Here is a 24,731-nt window from a genome sequence, read left to right on the forward strand (position 1 = left end):
ACTTCTATCTCTTATCGTTTTGTTGCAATTTTGATTTAAACATCGCATTTCTTATCATAAATTTGCAACTGTCATGGAAAGCACATTTTTGCGCATGGAGCCGCACATTTAAATCAAAATTGCAAGAAAACGATAAGAGCTAGAAGTTCGGTGTCAAAAAACGAATTGTAGGGTGTAACAGGGGCCACAACTTTGCCAAAGAAAGAATGTTAATTTATTACGCATTTTTCAAAGATAATTGACAAAAACCATTAAAAATACACTATTTTTAGCTATTTTGCTCTAGAAAACTTAGTTATTTAACTAAACCAATCGATTCAAAGATGCCTTTTGATAGAAAATTCAATAATCTTTCGAATAAGGGTAAAAAAACTTCACAAAGTTTGACCATTTTCAAGTTATTGCCAATAGGGTCCTAAAATGAAAAATATTTCCCCGGTTTTGCTGCATAACACGAAAGAGCATGCTTTTCTGATCTCAATGGTAATTTTTCCGAACTTAAACAATAACAGACTAGTTAATAAACTTGAAAATAAAATAATGATGAGCAGGTCTTGTTTGACATTCGAGGTCAACCTTGACGTAACGAAAGTGAAACGGCGGGTTGCAAAAGACACCACATTGGCTCACTTTTGACAATAAATGTTCCTGTTTGACATACACGGTAAACAAAATTTACCCAAAATTTAGTGCTAAACAAGGAGTGTTGCAAAAATTATTAAAATTTTTGAAAATATATTTTATGGGCTTTACCTAATAGGAATACTTAAAAAATGAGTAAACATGTCGTTTTAATCAATGCCTGATCGAATTATGCAGAAATTGAGATAGGCCTTTAGGAGCCTATTGAGGCAATAAGAGTCAAAAACATGGGAAGTTCAATAACTACGTAACGGTTGAGATTTGACCATATGCGTAGAACATTTTTTTCACCATTTATGGTCCTCTATCACCCTTTAAAAAGTTTGCACTCAGGAACCTAACACCCTGTATATCACCAATAAAAAGCGCTCCGTCAACGTGAACGGCTGCACAACACCGTTGCGCAACGAAATCCATCTCCAAGCAGCTGTCACTCACTCGGACCAAAACCAAAATAAAAGATGGCGATTCCTTCGCCCTCTGCCAGTGATTTGTTTTGATCCGTGCGTTGTAGTGCATCGGTGGAAGAGCCAGAAATTTTGTGCGAATTTCCCCGACGAAACGGAACCCCGAACGCGTAAAAATTGCGTCGAAGCATGAACTAGCGCTTACCTGTTTGAGCCGCAGCAACAGCAAGCCGAAAATGTCCCGCGCCAAGTCACGAATCCAGGCGGAAATCTGCGGCGATTGTGGCAGCTCAGGTGAGTCAAATTGAAATTGCTCGGGATCCATTCATGACGACGACGACGACTACGTACGGCGATGAGGGTGGACTTTCATTCACACACCCACGGGTGCGACGGATGGATTCAATGCTGCTGCAGTAATTATTAGGTGCCTCCCCCAGTCGCTATTTATGGACTTGTTGCGCTTCTATTCGCGATGGGGAGCAGGTTCTGATGGTTGCAAAAAAAGCAGTTTACGATTTACGCAATAATGGGGAACAACTCCTATGGAGATTTGATCATTAAAATATACAAAAGTACTGAAATCTTGATCTGGCTGAACCTAAGTGAAATACCTATTTAAATACGGGTGTTTTTTTTTTATTTAAAATTATTTATTTTTAAAGATAATCGGTTTGTTTTTGTTTTTTACAGAAGTGAATCGATTTTGTCAGTTTTGACAAAAAAATAAGTGGCTATATTTTGATTTTCTGAAAATTCCAATTAGGGATTTATCTGTAGAGAACAAGCAGGTATTTCAGAAGATATATTAATAACAATTGGCTTCTTTAGTGGTGTTGAGATAATTCCATATTCACAATCTACATGCCAAACTGAGCCGAAATCCAAATTTTCATGAACTTTGGTGCGCGGGAACCTATTTAAAAATCGATTTAAAGTTTGTATGGAAGCGATTTGTCGAATCACCCCTAGTCGCATTTCGAACTGGGCGGAGCTGTCAAGCAGTTGCCCAGCTGTCAAAAGGTGATTTCAAAAAATCTTTTTGTAATTGAATTTAGGTATCAAAATAAAGTTTTAAAAATCTGAAAAAAATCATACTGGCTTAAAAAAAGGTGCTCTTTCGAATAAAATCAAAAAATCAATATATTATTCTTAATTTAAAAACCCAATTACTGAATTAGGATTCAAACACGGTTTATTAATCTTTCCACGCAAACACTATCAGGACGCAAACAACTCTCCTCACAACCAATCGTCACGCTTCGCACTTCTTAACTAACTCCCTTTCCTTCTGCCTACTACGATACCTGGATTTCCAACCAGTTCTATCTAATACTCTACAACCCTCCCTTACTTTTATGATTTTAATAAGAAATGTAATCTTTGTATCTCTTCGGCTCGGATCTCACTCTCTTCATATTCATTTGTGTTCTTAGTTTTTCAGCTTCGCCCTCCCCAGAACTACGTGTATTGACATCGATCTGTCCGGCATCAGTTTCAGTCTCGCTATTCCTCATGTTTGATGTGCTTGCTTCTTGTTCTTGTTCTTCATCATTTCCAGCTGAATCTCCATCTGTTTGTTGGATCTTCTTCAAGTGTGCCACATTCCTCCTATATTCCTTACCAGAACCGCATGATCGTACTGTAGCATCTCCTCCTACTCTACGGATGACTTGTAATTCTTCCGGTGCATAATCTGATTGTAGTTTATGAGTTTTCTTCATTCTTTTCATTACCACACGATCTCCAACAACAATTTCGCTTTCCTTAGCCGACCTTTTCTTATCAATATATTCTTTTTGTTTTTCCTTATGCACCATATCACGATCTCTTATCTCTTCATCCATTAATTCTGCAAAAGGCACACTGGGCAGCTTGCTACGAATCTTCCTTCCGAACATAAGCTCAGCAGGCGATTTTCCCGTTACGCTGTGATTTGTTGAATGATACGTTAGCAAATATTGCCTCAACACCAATCTCCAATCTTTACCCAGTTCTTGTGCTATCCTCAATCTCTTTAGAATCGATCTATTTTGGCGTTCAACCTCGCCATTCATTGCTGGCCAGTAAGGAATGGTATTTACGACCTTTATTCCGTTGCTTTTACAAAAGTCTTGAAATTCTTCACACTTCTCGCTAAACTGTGGGCCATTGTCTACACGTATTGTCATAGGAAGTCCATATCGACTAAACACTATGGCCAATTCCTTTATAGTATCCGCTGTCGTTATTTCCATCATTTCGCAAACTTCCATGTATCGACTGTAATAGTCAATAACTACCAATAAATGCTGTCCTTCTGGTAATGATCCCAAAAAATCAGCTGCTACATCTATCCAGGGTTGTTCAGGAAGCTCACGACGCACCATAGGCTCAGGTGAGCTTGGTGCAGAAACCAATGTACAACCTTTACACAGCTTCACAAATTTCTCCACCTGTTGATCCATTTTTGGCCACCACACATTAGTCCTCAAATGACTTTTCATCATATTAATACCTGGATGTCCTTCATGCGCAATCTGTAGGACTCGGTTACGGAGTGTATTAGGAATGACAATTCGATCAACTCTTAACAGCACTTCATCAATGCAACAGAGTTCGTTTGCAATCACGCGGTAAGATAACGGCAACGCTGATTGATTCTCATTCTCGAGGAGCGAAATGACATTGGAGATTTCAGTGTCTTTCTGACTTTCGTTCCTTATCTCATTCCAATCAAGAGCAAACGTGGATCCAGCCATTACAGCTATTTCTCGAATACATATTTCTTCCTCCGGATCAAATGCGGATGATTTTAGAGTCGACAATCGAGAAAGGCAATCAGCAATGTTCTGACTTCCAGGAATATGTACCACCTGATAGTCAAACGCCTGTAATCGTAGCACCCACCTCTCGATTCTTGCACATGCCTTCGAACGAGGAGTAAACAAAAACTCTAAAACTTTACAATCAGTCATCAAGATGAATGATTTGCCATACAGATACATCCGGAATCGCTCAACGCTCCATACTAAGGCCAAAGCTTCCTTCTCGGTTTGGCAATAGCGTTTTTCAGTATCCGTTAATGATTTTGAAGCAAATGAAATTACTCGTCGATCGCCATCCGCATTTTCTTGCAACAGAACTGCTCCTAATCCTGATGGACTTGCATCGGCAATTACTGTTGTGTTATCTTCGGCATTGAAAAATCCTAGAGACGTTGCAGCAGCGAGCTTTGTTTTTATGGCTTGGAAAGCTCTCTCGTGTTCAGCAGTCCATTCAAATTTCGTCTCCTTTTTCGTAAGATTTCGAAGAGGTTCAGCAATCGTTGCAAGGTTCGGAATGAATTTGTTCAAATAGTTTGCTAAACCTAAGAAGCTTCTTACTTCGGACTCGGTAGACGGTGAGCGAAACGACGAAACTGCATTCAGTTTGGCTTGCGATGGACTTATGCCGGTATTAGAGATCCGATGTCCCAAAAACTCCAGTTGTGAAACCCCGAAAGCACACTTGTCCCAGTTTAGCTCTACGCCTCTTTCTTTAAGCCTATCAAGAACCTAGAAATAAATTCACATAACTCTTCTGTTTATTTATCATCTAATCTACCTCTTGACAAATCTTAAAATTCTACCTTCTTCAGATTTCTATCATGAATCTCCTTTGTTTCTCCTTCAATAATGACATCATCAAGATACCAGCAAGTTCCTTCGCAACCTGACAACATCTCTTCCATAATACGCTGGAAGATCTCAGGTGCAGTCACTAGTCCAAATGGTAGACGTTTGAATCTGAAGAGTCCTCGGTTGGTGATAAATGTTGTTACATCTCTTGATTCCTCACTCAGCTCAACTTGATGGAAGGCTTCACGGATGTCTAGCTTACTCCAAATCTTTCCTTTCCCCAATCGCGCAATATACTCTTCAACCACAGGCATAGGAAAATGTTCCCGAACAACTGCTTGATTAACTCGTCTCAAATCCAAACAGATCCTCGGTTCTCCTGAAGCTTTTCCGACAACAACTAATGGTGACACCCACGTTGCAGGTCCTTTCTTTACTTCGATTATATCGCGAAGTAAAAGTTGTTCCAGCTTACTGTTGACTGCCGCTTCCATTGGTATTGGTACTCTTCTCAGAGGTTGAAACACTGGTTTGACCTATTTAATAAATTACTCATTTTAAATTTAATTTCTCAAAATAAAGCATACACTAGTTTAACCTCCGGATCCATTTCGATTGACGCCTTCACTCCCTTGATTTTGGCAAATGGCTTAGCTTTCACATCGACGTTATTCACTTCAACACCAACCTTCAAGACACCCAAACTCTTCGCCGTTGAATCGCCAAGAATATCATTCTGACCCCCTCTGACGACAAAAAATTCTGCAAACGCTGATCGCCGACCGATGTTCACTTCCGCTTCGAATGTTCCAACAACGTCGAGGGGTCTTTCGCTACCGTATCCTCTCAGAATGCGCGCCGAACCTTTGATCGATTTCACAACTCGTACTGCTTTCGTTTTCAGCATCTCCCACGTCTCCAACTTTATCAAATTCGCATCAGCACCAGAGTCGATCAAAACCTTGATCTGAACACCGCCGATCGTAGCTTCCAGCATGTTGCTTTCGTTTCCTCCATAAAACGCATAGTAAATCTTTTCGTCCGGCTTGAAATCATCAACTTCTTCAACTTCGGTAATATTATCGGGCTGGTTGTCCACCGTGTACACCTTCTTCGATACCTTCTTGGAGACCCCAAACTGGTTAACAGGCTTACGTTTCTTACACACAATCTCAAAATGTCCGAGTTTTTGACACCGACGACAGGTACGACCTCGAGCTGGACACTCCGGTGAGTTGGAAATATGGCCCATCTGTCCACACGCGTAGCAAGATGATTTGGAGCTCATTGAAGATGATTGTTGATTTAAACGACGATTATGAACAGCAGACAAATTTCTCACACGTTCGCCAAACTTTTTAGCCGTCGAAATTACACCTCTTCCTCGTTCGATCTCGTAAACTGATGATTCCCGCGAAACAGCGTTACTTTCTTTTAGCTCTTTCATCTGATGATCCGTGTCTTCGATGGTTGCAGCAATCTCTTCTATTTCCTTCAGCGTGCGATCGCGTTTCAAAATTGATTTGCGCAACTCATCTGACCGACAGTTTTCCACTACCACATCGATCAAATATATTTCCTTCAGAATTTCGCATACTTCTGACGAATATTTTTCGAAACCACAATTCATGATTTGTTGACGAAGACGAATGATGTAATGCGAAAATTTCTCGTTTGAATCTTGTTTTAGCTTACGAAGCTTCCTGCGCTCGATAACATCCTGTCTGCCGGCTTGAAAGTACGAGTCGAGCAACTCTATGGCTAGGTCATAGACCTTCGGCTCAAGAGTAACCAATGGCATTTTGGCATGCTCAGGCAAACTACGGAACACCCGTTGTAGTTCCACTCCTCCTAGATGAAGCAACTTCGCGCGCTTCATCTTTTGGTCTGTTATACCGAACGCTTCAAAATAACATTCGAGAGACCACTTCCACGTTTCCCATTCTCTTGAAAGTTTTCCTTTCTCGATCATGTCACATCGAAACGGTGCTATTTGACGCGATTCTTCCATCTGTAACGTTTTTTTTTTAATTAACCAATTAGACTTGACAGAAAAATGAAACATTTTGTTTTTATATTTTATTTGAATTACCGGATGATGGCGTGTGCAACAATAAATAATAAATCAAAACAGTAAGAACATAAATGTAATACTGACGCATATATATGTATATATTTTACCTTACACTGTACACCGGCCCAAATCCCACATTTGTCTCGTATGGCATACATCAAACTCAAACATTAATTATAATTCAAGTCAATTGTTAAATAAGATCAAATAAAAAAATCAATTTGCGATGAATACACACAAGTAAACAATTTCAATAACGTTGAAATATTTACTATTGGTTCTAATCAAACCATTCTGTAGACATTTGAACAACTCTTGATAAAATCATATAATCGTGAAAATAACTTCATGTTCGAACACATATTTTTATTATGAAAGCCAAAGGCTGAAAATTTCTATAATAAAGCTAAATCAATTCAATCGACAGATTTGCATTGTTCGTTTAAATTCATAAAAAAATATTTGAATGATTTCAACTTAACATTCAAAGAACCCTTATGGTAAAAAAAAAAATGAAAACATTCTTTTAACGCTTTTGCTTTAATTCAAAGTGTTCCTTAACGATCCTGATTTCCTTTGAACGCTCCTGGTTCAGTTCAAAATATCCATAGAAACTCCCCAAATTCAAATCAAATTTCCGTTCAAACGCTCCTGGTTCGAAAACAAAACTTCCTTTGAATCCACCTGGTCATTTAATGTCCTCTGAACGCTTCTGGTTCAATTCCGGTTCAAAATTACTTGTCAATAATTGAACACTGCCGGTTCAAAACATCCTTCGAACGCACCTGGTTCAATCCAACTCTCCATTCGAACGCTCCTGGTTCAATTCGAAATATCCCATGAACGCTCCTGGTTCAAACCGAACACAAAAAATCCTTCGAACGCTCCTGGTTCAAATCAATACATTCCATGAACGCTCCTTGTTTAAACCGAACACAAAATTCCCTTGAACGCTCCTGGTTCGATTCAATTTACCAATCAAACTCTTTTGGTTCAAATAAAATAATCAATCGTATAGAATCAAAACACAACAAATACTTACGTTCTCCTAGTAAACTCCCAATCCAGATCCAAACATCAACCGTATCAAAACAACGGTAAATCTATATACTTTCAATAATTGTCAATTACTTACACCGTATCACATTACTTTGCTTGGTTTTAAATTGATAAAAAAAAAAATCTAGATTCAACCGAACACTCAACATAACTGTATTTACACTTTTTTTATGTAAACAAGAAAATCGACACCACATCTCAGCTACTATATTGTTGCCATCTCTTTTATTCCACTTCATTGTACACACCCATCATCATTACCCGTCATTCAATGATTTCATTCATTCGGAAAATACCAACTGCAGCAGTAAATCACCAACACATTAGCAGAAAACGATTTGCTATCTTGCTTCTCAATTGTCCATCGGCTAGCTGTCAATGACACTCTGACAAAATGTTGCTGTTACTAAAAATAGGCCTCCTTGCCATTGGCGAATCAGAACCTCCCCTCAAATAACAGCGGTGTTACTATAGAAACAGTTGCTCGATTCATCATCGCCTCTCGAACCATCATTAGATTAGTTATGGAATTGTTCACCCCTGAGCCTCGGTGTACAGTGTTGCTGTCGTTGCTATGGAAACGACAAACATTTTTTCATCAAAATGAAAAAAAAAAATCATTACTTACAAATTTTCAAATATTCGGATCTTTTACCGCTTACAGATACTCTCGCTTTTACTTTAAAACGTTAAAACTCAATAATACACCACTTTACTCACTCAGCACATCATCCGGAAAATTCAGATATTGAATCACTTTTCTCAAATTATTCACTTAGTTTTTTAATCAAAGCTAATCTCATACCTTTATCCTCGTCGCCAGTTGTAGAGAACAAGCAGGTATTTCAGAAGATATATTAATAACAATTACTGAATTAGGATTCAAACACGGTTTATTAATCTTTCCACGCAAACACTATCAGGACGCAAACAACTCTCCTCACAACCAATCGTCACGCTTCGCACTTCTTAACTAACTCCCTTTCCTTCTGCCTACTACGATACCTGGATTTCCAACCAGTTCTATCTAATACTCTACATTATCCAGTACTTTCTCTGGGAGTTTCCGCAGAAGTTACTTTGGAGAATTCTCAAGAAATTTCTCCAAGAATTATTTCACGAATTTCTACAGGCATTCATCCATAAATTATAATACAGATTGAATCCAGAAAATCTAGAAATTGTCCAGGAAGTTTCCTATTGATTTTTCCCGTTTTTTATATATTAATTCCTCCAGCAGTTTTCTACTACGATTTTTTCCCAAAATTTTTAAAAGGCTCAATCAAGGAATTTCTTATAGAGTAATTTGTAATTTATTAGTAACATCACGACACCCTGTTGGACAGGCCATATATCAGGTCAAGGAAAATCATACATATAGATATTTATAACATTGGAGGCTAGTACTAAACTACAGTTACATTCAGTTATGGTCGCAAATGGCAAAGAGAAAAAGTAAAAATTATTAAAGATATACTAATTAATTATTGCATCTTGATAGCTGTTTTGAACGAGGTTATCTTCGGTTGCTGTTTGATGTGAAGAGGGAGCTCGTTCCAGGTGAGAGCACCGGTTATCAGGACGCTTTTCCTCTGAGAAGTCGTGTGCCTCGGGATCACGAAAGATCGGGTGCGTTCCTGCGTTCCTTGTTGGAGGTGCTGCAGCAGGTATCTCGGCAACATCCTGTAATACCCGTGCCGCATGAAACAGCAGATGCGATTTCTGTAGTTGGTTTGAAGATCGTGCCCTACACACCAAAAATCGATTGAGGGTTTCAGCAAAATTTTGCTGAATTTTGCCGAGCTGAAAGTTTCAGCAAACATTTTGCTGACTTTCAGCAAAATTTTGCTGATTTGTTCAGTAAACTTTGCTGATCACCAGTAACGTTTTGCTGAAATTCAGCAAATTTTGCTGAAAGTTTAGCAAAAAATTTTGCTGGACCCTTCAGCTCGGCAAAATTCAGCAAAATATTGCTGAAAGCGTTTGGTGTGTAGTATGGTGTTTCTTAATCCTGCGGTAGAATCTAGGCGACGTAATCCATATACAAAACGGACTGCAGCTTTGAAGCATCTGTCCAGCTGTTGCTTCAGCGATACGGACAGACCAGGATGGTACACAGAGTAGCGAACCATTTGGGCAGTGGCCGGTATTTTGGGCACTCTTCGCTTTAACTCAGTCAATTCCAAACCAATTGACTTGGAATTTTGTACACGGCTAGATACCATACCTATCTCACCGCGTTCCAAAAATTGTGTCAATTGGTTCAAAATTGACTGAGTTATAGCAGAAAAGTGCCCAAAATAGGAGTCCTGCCGAAATGGTTCCACTTCCCTATTTTTTATTTTTTCTTTTAAAACTAAAGCACAGAGAACAGACATCCAGGTTAGAACAAATTTCATTCGGAAAGTTGTGTAAGGATTTGAATCTTTACTTGAGTAAGGTTGCAAACCAATACACGATGACAACACTAACGCCACCAAACACCATATTGCCACAGTCAGTGGTTAATTGAAACGTTTCAAGTGGTGAATTAAATTAGTATGGGAAATTAACCGATTGTAGCGCCACGCTATTGCCCCTTGTGTTGCCGATTTCAAATGGCCGTTAAATTCCTTACACAGTTTCGAAACTGGACTTGGATGTCTGTTCTCTGTGACTAAAGGATGTTTTTAGGCTTTTCTCTATGGATCTTTAGACGTTTTTTTAAGGATTCCTCTATGAATTCCTCAAACATTACTCTAGGATTTTTTGAGTTCTTCCAGGGTGATTCCGATAAAAAATTCTCTAGGATTTAATCCATTAACCCTTTCTTTCCCATGGTAGCACAGGTGATCCACTACTTTGCACTGTTCATACAAATACTAGATAAGTTAGATCATTCCCATTTTTTCGTCAGATGTTTGTATATGTTTAATGAACTATTATGCCAAGTTTGGTCAAAATTTCTCTGCTCGTTTTTGTTCTGGAGCTAAATGATTAGGCGAAAGTCGGTATTTTTTATATTTTAATTCAAACAATATTTGAATATTCAATATTCCGAAACATGAACATTATTTTCAACAGAAAAAAATACTAGCATGCCCTACAGTATGTATATTAGCACAATAAAATACCGTTTCACAAACAAGTTGACGATAAAACACTAATTTTATGAACAAACATGTGGATCATCAGTGATCCATTGGGAACATAACGACATTTTTAACCTTCTTGATCTAACCTGTTCGTTGTTAGCATGTTTGTTTACATTCAAGATATTTTCCATTATTAATAGGGTTTCATGTAAAAATGTCATTATTTCACATAATGTAATCTATTTAGCGCCGGCAAAAAGTCGTAGATGAATCCAGGAGGGTTTATATGGTATGAGGAGAGAATCCATAGATTTGAAGCGAATCATGTCCGAATAACTACTTATGATAACTGCAAGAAGTCCGACAAGTTTCATTAAGTTTTACTACAGAAGGGCTAGATAAGAATCTCGAGATAAATTAAAGATGTAATAGAAGATTTATAAATATATAGTTTAAAATTAAAAAAAAATATACGAATAAAAAACAAAATTTATATATGTGAATTCAGTGCATCCATCTTCCCAATGGATCACAGGTGATCCACCCAAAAAATCAAATTTTTCATTTCTAACGATATTTTGGAGTAAAACTATACATCTTTTGTTCTGGTGATTTTTTCAGAAACCATTTTATCTATTTTTAAATGTCAAAAAACCTTGTGGGAAAGAAAGGGTTAATACTTCTAGGCATTTCTCTAGGGATTCCTCCTTGAGTTAGTTCAGGGATTTATCCAGGAATTTCTCCACGGATTTTTCAGATATTTCTCTAGAGAATATTCTGGGGAGAGGTAAAGTACGATACCTTGGCAAAAAATGAGCAAATTGTTTTAAATGTGCAGCTAAACAACAAACAAAAAGCTGATGTTTCCATTACCACGATCTGAAATAGTCGATCATAATAGCGTCAAGCTCGACTTCGATTTGATAAGAGAATAGTTTATTCTACGATATGAAAGTGTTCAGGATTATTTGAGAGTAATTTTCTTGGAAGTTAATTTTTCCTTCACACTTCCTCTTTCATCTGGTGAAATAAGTTGTCAGGCTTCTTTACAATCTGCGGTATCACCGGCGAACGACAGAATTCCGTTTTTAGGGACTTGGGTGCTACCTAAGTAAACAGACATCTGTATATCACCTTTAACCTTCTGAGAAGGCTGATGGGATGATTGCTATTAGGCCAGAGGAAAAAGGGTCTTTGCCAGGCTTCCGGATAGTTATGACTTTACCTTGACTTTCTCAATGAGGGGAAATACCGTCAGTGTACCAGTAGCCGCTCATGACCCAATAGCCGCCCACTGTTGCAAAAATCAAGTTTTCACGCATAAATACACTCTTTTCGTCGCTGATATTCTTGGACAATATAAATCATATGAGAGCAAAGCCATTTTATGCAATATTTGCCAAATAACAAAAATTTTAGAAACAAAACAGTAGAATTTTTTGAGCGGCTATTGGACCCATAAAAGCTGTAGGAAATTTTATGTGTTCCAATAACCGCTCACGCAAAAAAATACGTAAAAATCGTAAAATCTGTCGATTTTAGTACACAGTGTATTTAATCACTATTATACACTCCCACTGGACAGGAAAAAAATAATTGTAAAAACATAGAGTTGCAAAAATAATTCACTTTTCCACAAAATTCTATTTAAGAGATGGCATACATTTGTCCGTGAGCGGAATTAGGACCACTTTGGTCTCACACAAATTGTAATAAAATCATACTTTTATGAAAAGTTCTACATAAGTCTTGTTTTCTATCTGATTGTACTTAGATTAAACTAACATAAAATGCAAAAACATTACAAATTGGCTTACCAGTCATTTAACAGATGATGTTTTTCTGCAAAACTGGCCTTAGATGAGCGGAATCTGGTACCCTGATGGTAGCTAGTTTTTTTTTTGCTAGATGTTCGTTTCTTGGAGAATTTCTTGAATTTAATGTTCACAATGTTGGCAAAATCTGGAGACTTCATATTTCATATTTTTTGGATGATCTGGCGTAGTCCGTCAATCCATTTCTCCATATGAGATAATAGCAGTGCTGAAAATTTCATTTCGTCATATCTAAATTCAATCACCTACAGCTCATTTTAGAAACTGAACCTGAGAATATGGTGTATGAAAAACTTGTGCGGCTGGACCAGTTCTGCAAGAAAGTCACGGAAAAACCGCTAGTTTTCGAATATTTAAGGTAAATGTCACGAACTACCTTTGAAAAATGCCAAATGATATTCACCGTGAATATCATTGGCATTTTTCGAAGGTAGTCCGTGACATTTACCTTAAATATTCCAAAAATATCATTTTTTCCGTGACTTTCTTGCATAATTGGTCTAGCCGCACAAGTTTTTCATATACCATATTCTCAGGTTCAGCTTCTAAAATGAGCTGTAGGTGTTTGAGTTTATATATGACGAAATGATTTTTTCAGCACTGGATAATAGGCTACAAGGGACTAGGAGGCTTAGGAATCATACCATAAAACTCTACGTCATTTGATGCTCACAAATCGCTCTTTGGTACACAAAAAAGTCGTTCCAAAAAAAGTGCTCGAACATTTTTTTTGGAATTGAATAAATTTGTCTTAATCAGTAAGTAATTATGGGATTACGATCATAATCTAAAATTAATTGCATCATATCCATCTGATTCCATTTGTCCCGAGTTCGTCGAAAATAGATGGTGTTCTAGGGCAACCATGGAAAGTAGAGGGTTAGTCGTCGGAATGGATAAGAAATGACAGCGATACCGTATCGTAACCCTTTAATTGAGCAGCCATATGTACGATGTCGTTGAACACATTAAAATCTTGGCGCTCTAGAGTATATACCATCCTTTATACAAAGTATCGCCAGCTATTTCCGAAGCACCACGCTGCCAAACGTTCGTGTCATCACATCCGATGTTATCTGGTACTAGCTCCGCAATGCTGATCACCGGCCTAGACGCCGAGGATGTCGAAGCTTCTGCTCAAAATCTGTTGGCGTATGTAACTCCAGCGAACTCTGTCAGCTAAAATCTGAAAATGGACGGCATTGAAAAGATTTTCCAAGCAGCTCTCACTGCATCTTCGACACCATTACGTCAGGATCAATCACACCTATGTATATGCGAGTAGCTAAACGATGCTGCTTACGGAAAACTAGCTTGTACTCCACAAGGTATTTGTAATTGTAAATACATATTATAACCGAGAAGTTTTCCAGCGTTTACACCAAAGAAATGTTAACCACATCGCACTCGCAGCTAGCAATGTTCCTGCTTTTGTTTAAACGTTGTGTAGTGTCGAAATCAGCAAGAAAATTATTACCAAAGCTTTTTTGAAACTCAAAACATCGGACAATCCAGAACCTTATGGAACTCCATGGACGATTCAGAAGGCACAGAATAATAATTTCCTGGTCCTGGTTAATAACTATCGTGGGGTTACCTCGCTTTGTACCATTGCTTAATTGTTTATGATTGGGTTAAACCAAATCAACGATCTACTTCTGAGAATTATTGTGAGCTACTGAGCTCTATTTCAACCACCATGTCAACCAAGTTGTCGGTAAAGCCCCCAAAATACTTGGATTTATCTTCAGGATTGCCAAAGAGTTGACGGATATCTTATGCCTAAAATCTCTGTACTGTACACTTTCTCGCTCTATATTAGAGTACTTTCCGGTTGTTTGAACTCCCCAGTAGGCAGTACAACAACGCCGTCCAACGAGTTGCGAGTCTGTGCAACGACTGTTTTCATGGTATGCACTACGGCATTTACCATGGTCGGCTATGAAAGTCGATGTCGGCTGATCAACTTGGAACCACTAACGGTTCACAGAGATACTGCCAGGGCTCTACTGATTCGGATAAGTTGCATGAGCATTAGCCTGGTACACAGGTTATGTATGAAAATACAAAAAATGGAAAAACTCAAGTTCCTGTATACCTTTCGAGTTCCACTTTGGTCCCATATCAACTGTGCAAAATTTCAGATCGATCGGAAAAACTATATTTTAGCGCCCGCCATTCTTAGCTTTTCATACGATTTACTATGGGGAAATTTTACTCCTGCAAAGAAAAATCGCTAGGAGTCACCCCTAGATCCCTAAAAATAAATCGTCCAATGATTTCTGTAGAATACTTTACTAGGAATCAGACCTCCGAAGACAGCAAATCGATGCGACGTTCGTGGAAAAAATTATTAGGCCTCACCCGATCGATAAAATAACGAGATGAAATAAAATTTTTTATTATTTATTGTTATTGATTACATGTTAAACAGCGTTTGCATGAGATTCGGTTTTCAGTCAATAACTTTTCCCACATGCCTCAGATCGCTTTGCGGTCTTCGGAAGGTTGGTTCCTCATAAAATTTCCAACAGAAATCATTCATCGATTTATTTTTAGGGGTTAAAGGGCAACCTGTGGCGATTTTTCTTTGAAAAAGTAATTTTCCTCATATTAAATCGTATGAAAACTTAAAATGGCTGGCGCAAAAATATAGTTTCTCCGATCGATCTGAAATTTTGCACAGTTGATATGGGACCAAATTTTAAATGGAACTCAAAAAGTGTACAGGAGTAAAATGTCTTTTTGTGTCCCACGCTAATGAGCATATAGGCTGTACTGCCATTTTGGAACGGATAAACCAGAACGTTCAACTACGAGCACTTCAGGAACAACTTCATTATTTGATACGGTAGCCGATACAACGGTCTAACTCTAGCATGTTTGGAAGTGTTAACGGCTGAAAATTTTCGACAGGGTCGCGTCACTTTTTGGCTTTAGTTTATCTCAGTTTTTTTTTCACTAGCTTACTTTTATCATTTGTACTTTTTATTTCTATTGTTGTTAATTATATTATTCGATATGTAGATTTGACCATGTATTTTAGAAATAGGACATTTAGGGTTAAGGAATACCATTAGGGCCATGCCAATACGTAGCCTGTTGATGATCAACCATTTAAATAAATCTCTAAACGCAACCTTGATTACTAGTCCTTGCTCAATGTAGATCGAATATCAGTCCGATTAAGGATTCCTTGGTCGGTCCCGGAACTTTTCCCAACCCAATGGAATCGAACTTCCTTAGGCATAGAGTATCTACATGCCTGCCACCATCAGTGTTGGTAAAAACTCAAATTCTCAAATCTCGTGGTTGAGTTGTTTCACGCGCGATTCTTGACTCGCCAAACTCACCGCCGAAAAAATCATGCATGAGTTGACTCATGATTCTTCTTCTTCTTCTTACTTCTGTTTGCTCTTTGTACTAACAAAGAGCGAAAAATGGCGCAGCGAACTAGCGCTATATTGCCAGTTAATTTTTGGTTTATACTCAATTAGAGTTTACTTTCTGGTGAGCACGCCGCGAACACGACCGAGCGTGTCGATCGCTGCAGTCGTACTGGACTCATGATTCCACTCATTGCTTTATTTCTTGGTTTTGTTATTATTTACATCGAAGCTTGTAGGCTTGCATGATAGAACAAAAGCATATCTAGCGTACAACACCATTGATTGTCGTTCAAATTGATTGGAATTCGTTTTACAAGCAAACGAGATTTCGGCGCTTGACTCGTGAGAGCGAGATTCTGCATGAAAAACTCGCGCGTGAGAAAACGATTCAGAAACGCGCGCGAGATAGCTCACGCAGGAGCGGTTCATGAGTGTGATTTGAGTGTGAGTTTACCAACACTGGCCACCATACGATATTTTCGGCAGGGCTTCTATTTTGGGCACTTTTCTGCTATAACTCAGTCAATTTTGAACCAATTGACACAATTGGTGGAACGCAGTGGTATGATATCTAGCCGTGTACAAAATTTCAAGTCAATTGGTTTGGAATTGACTGAGTTATAGCGAAGAGTGCCCAAAATACCGGCCACTGCCCAAGTGGTTCGCTACCCTACATGCAAAATGGTCATTGGCAGAGAAGATCTGTGAAAGTGCTCTTAGGTAACTGAACTGAGAAGCATACTTTGTTCCAGTGAGAACGTTACATCAGAAAGAGGAGAGGAGGAAGGATTCCTCGAGTCTAGAGCATCATCTTTCTTGCTGTGTAATTTTCGGCCCCAAACCTAAAATCAAATTTCTCCTTTTTTCACAGATCCGTCATGGGCTTCGGTCAACCGAGGCATTCTGCTATGCGCCGACTGCTGTTCGATTCACCGCAGTCTTGGCCGGCACATTTCCCAGGTGAAGTCGCTGCGCCAGGGAAGCTGGTCTCCATCGGTGCTGGCCTTCGTCAACCAGCTCAACAGCCACGGCGCCAACAGCGTGTGGGAGCATCTGCTGCTGGATTCGGTAGCTCCCAAGAATTTGAAGCGCAAACCGACGGCCAAGGATCCGCTCCATCCGACCAAGGCGGATTTCATCAGGGCCAAGCACGTCAACTTGTCGTACGTACTGAAGCCCACACTGGACGATGGGGTGAGCAATGCGGCCAACCTGGAGGCGGAATTAAGCAAACAGCTTCACGCCAGCGTTCGCTCCGGTAATCTGGAAACCAGCTTGAGGCTCTTGGTGCAGGGAGCTGATCCGAACTTCTTTCACGACGAGAAAGGTTCCACGCCGCTGCATGTTGCAGCCCGTTCGGGACAGCTGTCGCAAATGGAACTGCTGTTGGTGTATGGTGCAGATGTCAATGCTCTCGACTCGCAAGGGAACTCTGCGCTCAGTGTGGCCAAAAGCTGCAAACAAACGGCCATTGCCGACCGGTTGATAGAGGCTATGTACGAAGTGACCGATCGCTTGAGTTACTTCCTGATGGGCAAGCGACCGGATCACGCGGTAAGTGGCTTTCTTTCGAGAAACAGAAAGATCGAATATTTGACGCAAACTACCTACCTACTTTATTTCAGTCCGGTCAACATCTACTCATCCCGGACCAATCAAAGAAGGAAATCAGCGAACAGTTGAAGATTGCCCGGGGAAAGCTCCAGTTGATTCCCAACCGTATGTTCGAAGAGCTGGTGATGGACCTGTACGACGAAGTGGACCGACGGGAGACGGAGGCTATTTGGGCTACCAGTGCGCTCAATCCGGAGATAGGTGCCGTGCCGTTTCTTCCCACGAATCCCCATCTAAGTGCTACAAGAAATCAGGTAACAGGCGTTAGAAACAATACTGTACAGTTGGGGGAATGTAGAAGATCAACAGTTACTCACCATAACTCCATTTTACAGGGTCGCCAAAAATTGGCTCGCTTCAGTCAGCAGGAGTTTGCCGGTCTGATCAGCGACGTCCTGATCGATGCCCGTCGCCGTCAGAATATGGCCAATCTGCGTCCGATCGATTCGCCTTTGCCGTCGACGTTGCTGCAGCTGCGGAATACGGTTCGTGAATCCAACCTCTCGGACGATGAACCACTGTACGATGCGGTGGCGTCGGATGACGATTACGCCGCTTTGGCACCGGTGGCGCAACAGGTAAAATTTCTGATGCGCCAAAAAGCCGTACTAAACCATAACAACAGCTTCGGGTGAAATGTAAATCGGGTGTGCTTGATAATAAGTGGAGAAGCATGCCCACTTGCCAGGGGTTCTCCACGATGGTGGCGCGTGTATGTGTTTATTTTGTGGGTGGGTGGAGGAAAAGGATTGTGATATTAATGTAGACCAGAAATAGGAAACCTTTACATCGAGGAACTCAATGTGTCATTGTCATGTGTGCCATTCATTAATTGTAGCTTTATGAGATTCAATTCTATTACGTTTTCATATATCACGCTGTGCAATCATAATCTTATGTCATATCCATATAAGCGAAGTTAATTAGTTAGGAAAAGATAAATGCATGCCAAAGATTTATTTTGTTGAGGTGAGTACGACATTCTTTCATGTAGAATGAGAAGACACAGACTGACTCTTCATTAATCGGGTGTGGCGGCATGGCTCAACAGCTATCGTTTTCCATGGCGTCCTGGAAGTTACCTGCAGGGCTTTTTCCTGCAAGGGTTGCTTCAGTAGACCCTGCAGAAATTGCTTTAGTATGTCCCCCATGATTTGCTATAGCAGTTTCCCTAGGAGTATCCCCAGGAATTTCAAAAGGGGTTTCAACCGTTCCTTTGAGAATTCTTCCAGGAGTTCCTTTAACAGTGATTCTAGGAGACCTGGAAAAAAAAACCAGGAATATTATCTAGAAAAAAATCTGTAAATTCTATAAAAAATAATGAAGGAGCCCCAAAATGAAATCTTAGAGCAATTCCTAATGAAACTTGAAACTCCTGGAGAAATTTTTAAAGGAAATCCTAAAAAAAATCCTAATGTAATTTCTGATGGGAATTTTGGGGATATATTGGAACAGTTTCTGCAAATTCTAACGCAAATCCTGCAGAAATCCATAGGAAAAATCCTAGAGGAATATCTGGAACTTTAAGACACATTTCTGTAGGAGACCCTAAGGCCCTACATTTTCCGGATTTTTCTTAAGAAAATTTCGAAGATATTGCTAGATCCCAGTATTCTAATTGAAACTTGGATTCATTTAAAATAAACTTGACATTTTCATAGAAACAACTAGGGTTTTTGACCCCATTCCCGGCACTACAGGTAAACAAAATTGTGCATTACCTAAATTCACAACAAAACAACCGTTTTCGTCCACTTCTACCATTTGAATCAGATACCCTATTGCGTGAACTTGTTGTTAACAGTGATTATTGTGAAGATTTTCTGCCGGAAAGTTGATTTTGAACGAGTTTACTGCACCTAGTGTAACGCCAATTCCCGGCAGCAGTGCCGAACTTCTAGCAAAATCAAATGAGAAATTACTTCGGCACCCTTGTTTGTGCTGACGAAGTGCACTCGTCTGCGTGTTATAGTTGTTTTGAGCATTTATGCGGCTTCAGAATGAACGTGTAACTCATTGATTATGGCTCCCGTTGCGGAAGATGATTACCCACGGAAGTGCGTTTGGAAAATATGCGGCAAGTGATATTTTGATTTGTTTTGGTGTGAGGTGCCGGGAAGTGACGCGGGTGCCCAAGTTCGAAACGCTACGGAAAGCGTTTGAAACCGTCAAAAATATAGACTTGAAAATTAAAGACCGACATAGGTACTGCCCAAGTAAAATTTTTAACATTTTTTTTTTCTAGAAGAGTTGTGATAAAACAAACATATTTTATATTGGTTTTATGATGATACTAATGACCTCTGAGAATCCATTTGACTTTGAAATGCTGGAAGCTCCAACCAGATGTTTGTAGATTAGGGTAGGCCGGGGCAAGATGAGCACCCTAAGGATCACGTTGAGTTTATTGAAAGATAACACATTTTTTCAAAGTACCTCTCAGTAGTTCTCTTCTATATCATGTTTTCTACCACCCATAAACATGGCAGGGTTCAAAATTCACAATAAGGATGATTTATTTGACTAAACAAAAAAGATGTTTTATGGTCAGTTCAAACATGCTGCGGGGCAAGACGAGCACCCCTACGGGGCAAGAAGGGCACTTCATTAAAATCCAAATATTTTAACTACAAATTGGCCATACAATAATTGAAATAGTAAATCTTGTTTATTGCTATGGTATCACGTTCTAAAATGATCAGTTTTTTTCGATTATTAAAAAAAATGGCGGTTTTATAATACTTTATATAAAATGACCCAAAAAGCAATGAACGATTTTTGAGTGGCTTATTTTTAGAAAATAACGCAACCAAATAGTTGCAGAGAATACGGAAATCTATGCTCGGCGCTATTGAGTGGATTACAATAATTTCAAAATATTTTCTATATTCCCATCAGGGGTGCTCATCTTGCCCCACTATAGGGAAATAGCTAAAATTGAATAAATTTTAAGAAAATCGAGAAGAAAATATTTCCTAATGCAAGTTAAAATGCTTTGCAGTAAGCTAGTAATGATCGCTGATAATCAAAATTATGGTAAAAATTTGATTCTAACATAAAATCCTTATTTTATTCTGATGATTTCTTATAAGAAAATGCTAAAAATCCATACGATTGAATTAGTCAATTGACGATATGTTTCAATTCGTTCGTTATGAGGTACCTTTTATCAGGTTTACAAACAGGATGAACTTTATTCTAACGGATTATGAAGTTGTTTGGACGAAATTCATCATAAAAGTAGTAAAACAGAGGGGTGCTCATCTTGCCCCGGGTGGCCATCTTACCCCGTCCTACCCTATAATCAGAAATTCTCCGGTGAAATTATTTCAAATTTTAAGCTGTGTTTACCGTGGGTAATCGTATCAAACTAATATTTCGTTTGTGTCAAATTCAACATAAACATTTGGTTGAATCAAACTGAAATTTGCTTGTGTCTACCATGTTTATTCTTGGTGTAAGAAAAAAAATTCCGGCATTCATTCGAGATTTCGACATTTTCGTTAAGGACAGACTTGTTAAAATCCCAAAATGGCCGCCACAATGGCCGTCTTTGGCACCTACTCACGATTTCGAGAGCACAAATCTCTTCGTAAACAAAACCAGCGCACCTGATCTTCTCATTTTAAGCTTATTACAAGTGAGCAAGAACAGAATAATAAAATTCTCCGTCGTTTGAAGCTTGCTTCTTGAGATTTGTGCTTCTGAAATTCTGATGCACTGTTGAAGCGGGATTTCAAGACGTTTGTCCTTAAAGTATTCTAAAATTCAGAATCTTAAATCCTGATACCATTGAAAAAATCGTCGTACTCATTAGCTCAATCAAGTAATGCCGTCCAGATTTTTTCTTTTTCTTTTTATAGAGAAGGTTATTCTAGGAGAAATTGTAAACTTTACAAGATAACAGAATTTATAGAGCGAACAGTTTACTATAATCCCTTTCTTAGAGATCTATGTCTAGCTTAACATAACCCATGTAGTCACTTGTAGCTTGCAGTAAAAATGCCTACTAACTGTTGATTTTATGAAAGCTATTGTGTAACCCAACTAACCGAAATCTTGTCTGTGAAACGATAAAGCCAAAGAATATACGTGTTACTAACATGCATCTGTTGCAGTGAGAATCCTTACAATCCGTTTGTATCACCCTTGTCCAATCTTTAACTTTCTCTTCTCCAAAAAATCTTAAACTTGGTGAACACTGATTCACATGTGAAACTGTCCCGTTTTGTTGAAGGCCCTGGTGAACAAATCACCACCCAGTGTTGTCTCGAATGTCGAGGTTGAAACCCTCCGGCAGAAGCTGCAGGATCAGGAATCGACCATCCACGAACTGCGCGAACTGATTCAGAAGCTGGCCAGCGAAAACAATCAGCTCAAGTCCCATTTGGACTCGAAGGAGTACGATGTTCAATTGTAAGTAAAAGCGTGTTCAAGCCGCAAATGTCTGGTCTCTGATTTAAAATATCTCTTCTCAGACGAATCGACAGTCACTTGAACGGATCGTCACCCGTTACACCGGAGGAACTGGAACCAGCCACCGACGGCCGACAGTATTACAAACGCCCGGTGAGTATGTACGAGGCAAGGCAGCTAACGCGGGACGAAAACCGTCCTCCGATTACTCAAAGTCTGTACTCGATGGCACCATTGGCCGCGAGTAATGCTGGCACACCGGCCCCCGGAGGTACCAGCATAAACACCAGTGCCGGCTCGGATTTGAACACTTCCGGAACCACGTCAGGCGGTGGCAGCCAGGTTCAGTTACCGCTGTTTGATGAAGTCAAGAAACGAACCGATTTGGTAGCTAGGCGTATCAAGGAGCTGTTCGCAGCGATGCAGGACCTCGCTAAAACGGACGCTTTCGTTCCATGCGCCGACAGGATACGATTGGCCGTGGCCGAACTCATTGCCATCTTTCCGGCGACGATGCGAGAGGAAACTCTTCGCAATGCACTCAAACAGCTAAATTACAACACTAATCTTATTCAAACCGAGTGCACCCGGCTTCAGCGATCATTCATTGAAGAAGGTAGTCATCAAACTGTTCTCTCGGATAGTATCAAATTGAACATGGAACAAGTGCGGAATTGCGCGTACGATTTGGCCATGTCGACCAAGATATTGATCACACATTTTCAGCAATCTTGATACCGATTACGGTAGAACTAAGAATGCTATTTCATACACAATGCACCTCCATCGGTGCCGCGATATTCTTGAAGGACCAATAACCATGCGTCTCCATTGAAAGTGTGCTTCCAATCCACAGTGGTTCAGAATAATGATTTTTTTGATAGTCGATCAAAAACTTCTACAACAAAAATTGATTTTCATATTTTATTTGTGTGAAATGAATATCAATTATCAACATAAATCATCTTTCTGAACACTGTGGAATTTATTATCAGTTCATGCTAACAAACGTTATTAACCTAGAGACAATCAATCAAGCTCAAACGTTTCCAAAACACAAACAGACATTTTATGCAAACATTACATACAGTAATTATTTTTTAGCAAAAGCATAACCCAAGTATTTTACTACGTCACTACTATAGTTACATTGGATAACAGTTTATTGCCAAATGTGCCAAAAAAGCGTTTTGTTTTACAACTAAAAAAAGAAGTATTTCATCCATACACTACCAAGCTAACGATTTTACTGATGGAGCCTATTTAATCGAACTGATATAAAATTTTAGAAAGTGTAACTTATTTTTATAGGATGAAGAAAAAACGTTAGTTTAATGACACACGCACACAACACATATATTCACATCTTCTACTAACGACAATCTACGTATATCATCATCTCTACACGCCCCATTTACCCATAAACTTTTCATCGTGTGCGGTGAGCTACGTCATCGAAATGTGTGAGTATTTAAAAACGAAAAACAATTTGCAGTTTAGTCCCAGTTCAAAATATAAGACAATAAACCATGTTATATATACAAAAACTAAATATTAGGTAACAATAAACTATGTTACTAGCATGTGGTGGTGTTATTTCTTTTCCTTTTTATTTATGTGAATTGCGCCTTATTGCTAATTCTTTACTCAATGTTATTTCTCAGTCCTCATGCAGGTTGTAAAAAAGCACATGATGACAAAGACACATTCTATGAGCATCGCAAGCGTGACTTCGATCTCAGGTAGACCAGGAAGCGGAAATTCGGATCGAGTTCAGCACCTACCAGCTGGTATCAGTAGGTTGGCTCCAGAGGCAGGCGAATCAGGCCTTTTTCTGTCAGCGAAACCAGCTGAAGTCCCGTAGGTTGCAAACGAAGACAAAAATCGCGTTGTACAAGACTCTGATTCTTACGGTCGCTTCGTAAGGCCATAAATGAAATAAGTTGATCGGAAAAGCATTGGCGGCGTACCAAGTATATGCAGAGATGAATATAGTGAAACGAATAAAACACGGCAGACTGCGGTGGGCTGAGCACGTAGCTCGTATGCCGGAGGAACGATAAGCTGAAAACATTTTCTGCAGAGAACAACCCCGGGTTGGGGCAAACATAAAAAATATCTTTTGCCCGCATTCAAAAGAAGAAATGTTGTTATAAAACATATCAAAAAAATTAGAGGGGTGTTATTTTTGTAACTCAAATGAAAAATACTTGAAAAGTGCCTATTATTTCTAGAAAATCATCAATATCGTTTGAACGGAATGATGTAGCAACATTCTCAGCACACGAAAATGTGCGTTTTTTAAAGCTCTAACAATGGTTCTTAGACAACTTCGATCAGAAATTTGAAACAAAAAAGGTAAAGCGTTTAAACTGTTTTGACCAAATTTGGAGCATTTTCCCATAGTTTTCCTAGGGTGACGCTAGAACAAATCTTTTTATTGCTTTATCTTTTTTGTTTCAAATTTCTCGTCAAAGTCGCCTAAGAACCACTTTTAGAGCTTCCAAAAACGCGCATTTTCGAGAATGTTGCTACGTCATTCCGTTCAAAAGATATTGATGATTTTCTAGAAATAAATAGGCACTTTTCAAGTATTTTTCACTTGAGTTACAAAAATAGCAC

At 39.2% G+C, this 24,731-nt stretch overlaps 1 protein-coding gene across 1 annotated transcript; it reads left to right on the top strand.

Annotated features, from left to right (window-relative positions):
* Window positions 1–1,075: 1,075 nt before the first annotated feature.
* On the top strand, window positions 1,076–23,692 carry LOC109417816 (ARF GTPase-activating protein Git). Its single transcript, XM_019691990.3, has 6 exons — window positions 1,076–1,343; window positions 16,951–17,633; window positions 17,705–17,947; window positions 18,029–18,271; window positions 21,931–22,109; window positions 22,172–23,692. The coding sequence occupies exons 1-6, from the start codon at window positions 1,286–1,288 to the stop codon at window positions 22,842–22,844; spliced, it is 2,079 nt and encodes a 692-aa protein (XP_019547535.3). The 5' UTR covers window positions 1,076–1,285; the 3' UTR covers window positions 22,845–23,692.
* The last annotated feature ends 1,039 nt before the right edge of the window (window positions 23,693–24,731 follow it).

Source organism: Aedes albopictus, chromosome 2 (assembly GCF_035046485.1).
Source record: "Aedes albopictus strain Foshan chromosome 2, AalbF5, whole genome shotgun sequence".
In the NCBI taxonomy this organism is placed as follows: domain Eukaryota; kingdom Metazoa; phylum Arthropoda; class Insecta; order Diptera; family Culicidae; genus Aedes; species Aedes albopictus.

Excerpts from the sequence above, each read along its gene's own strand:
- LOC109417816 (XM_019691990.3), top strand. The coding sequence starts at position 1,286 with ATGTCCCGCGCCAAGTCACGAATCCAGGCGGAAATCTGCGGCGATTGT. Across the intron at positions 17,948-18,028 it reads TAAGTGCTACAAGAAATCAG|GGTCGCCAAAAATTGGCTCG; the intron begins GTAACAGGCGTT and ends TCCATTTTACAG. Across the intron at positions 22,110-22,171 it reads AAGGAGTACGATGTTCAATT|ACGAATCGACAGTCACTTGA; the intron begins GTAAGTAAAAGC and ends ATCTCTTCTCAG.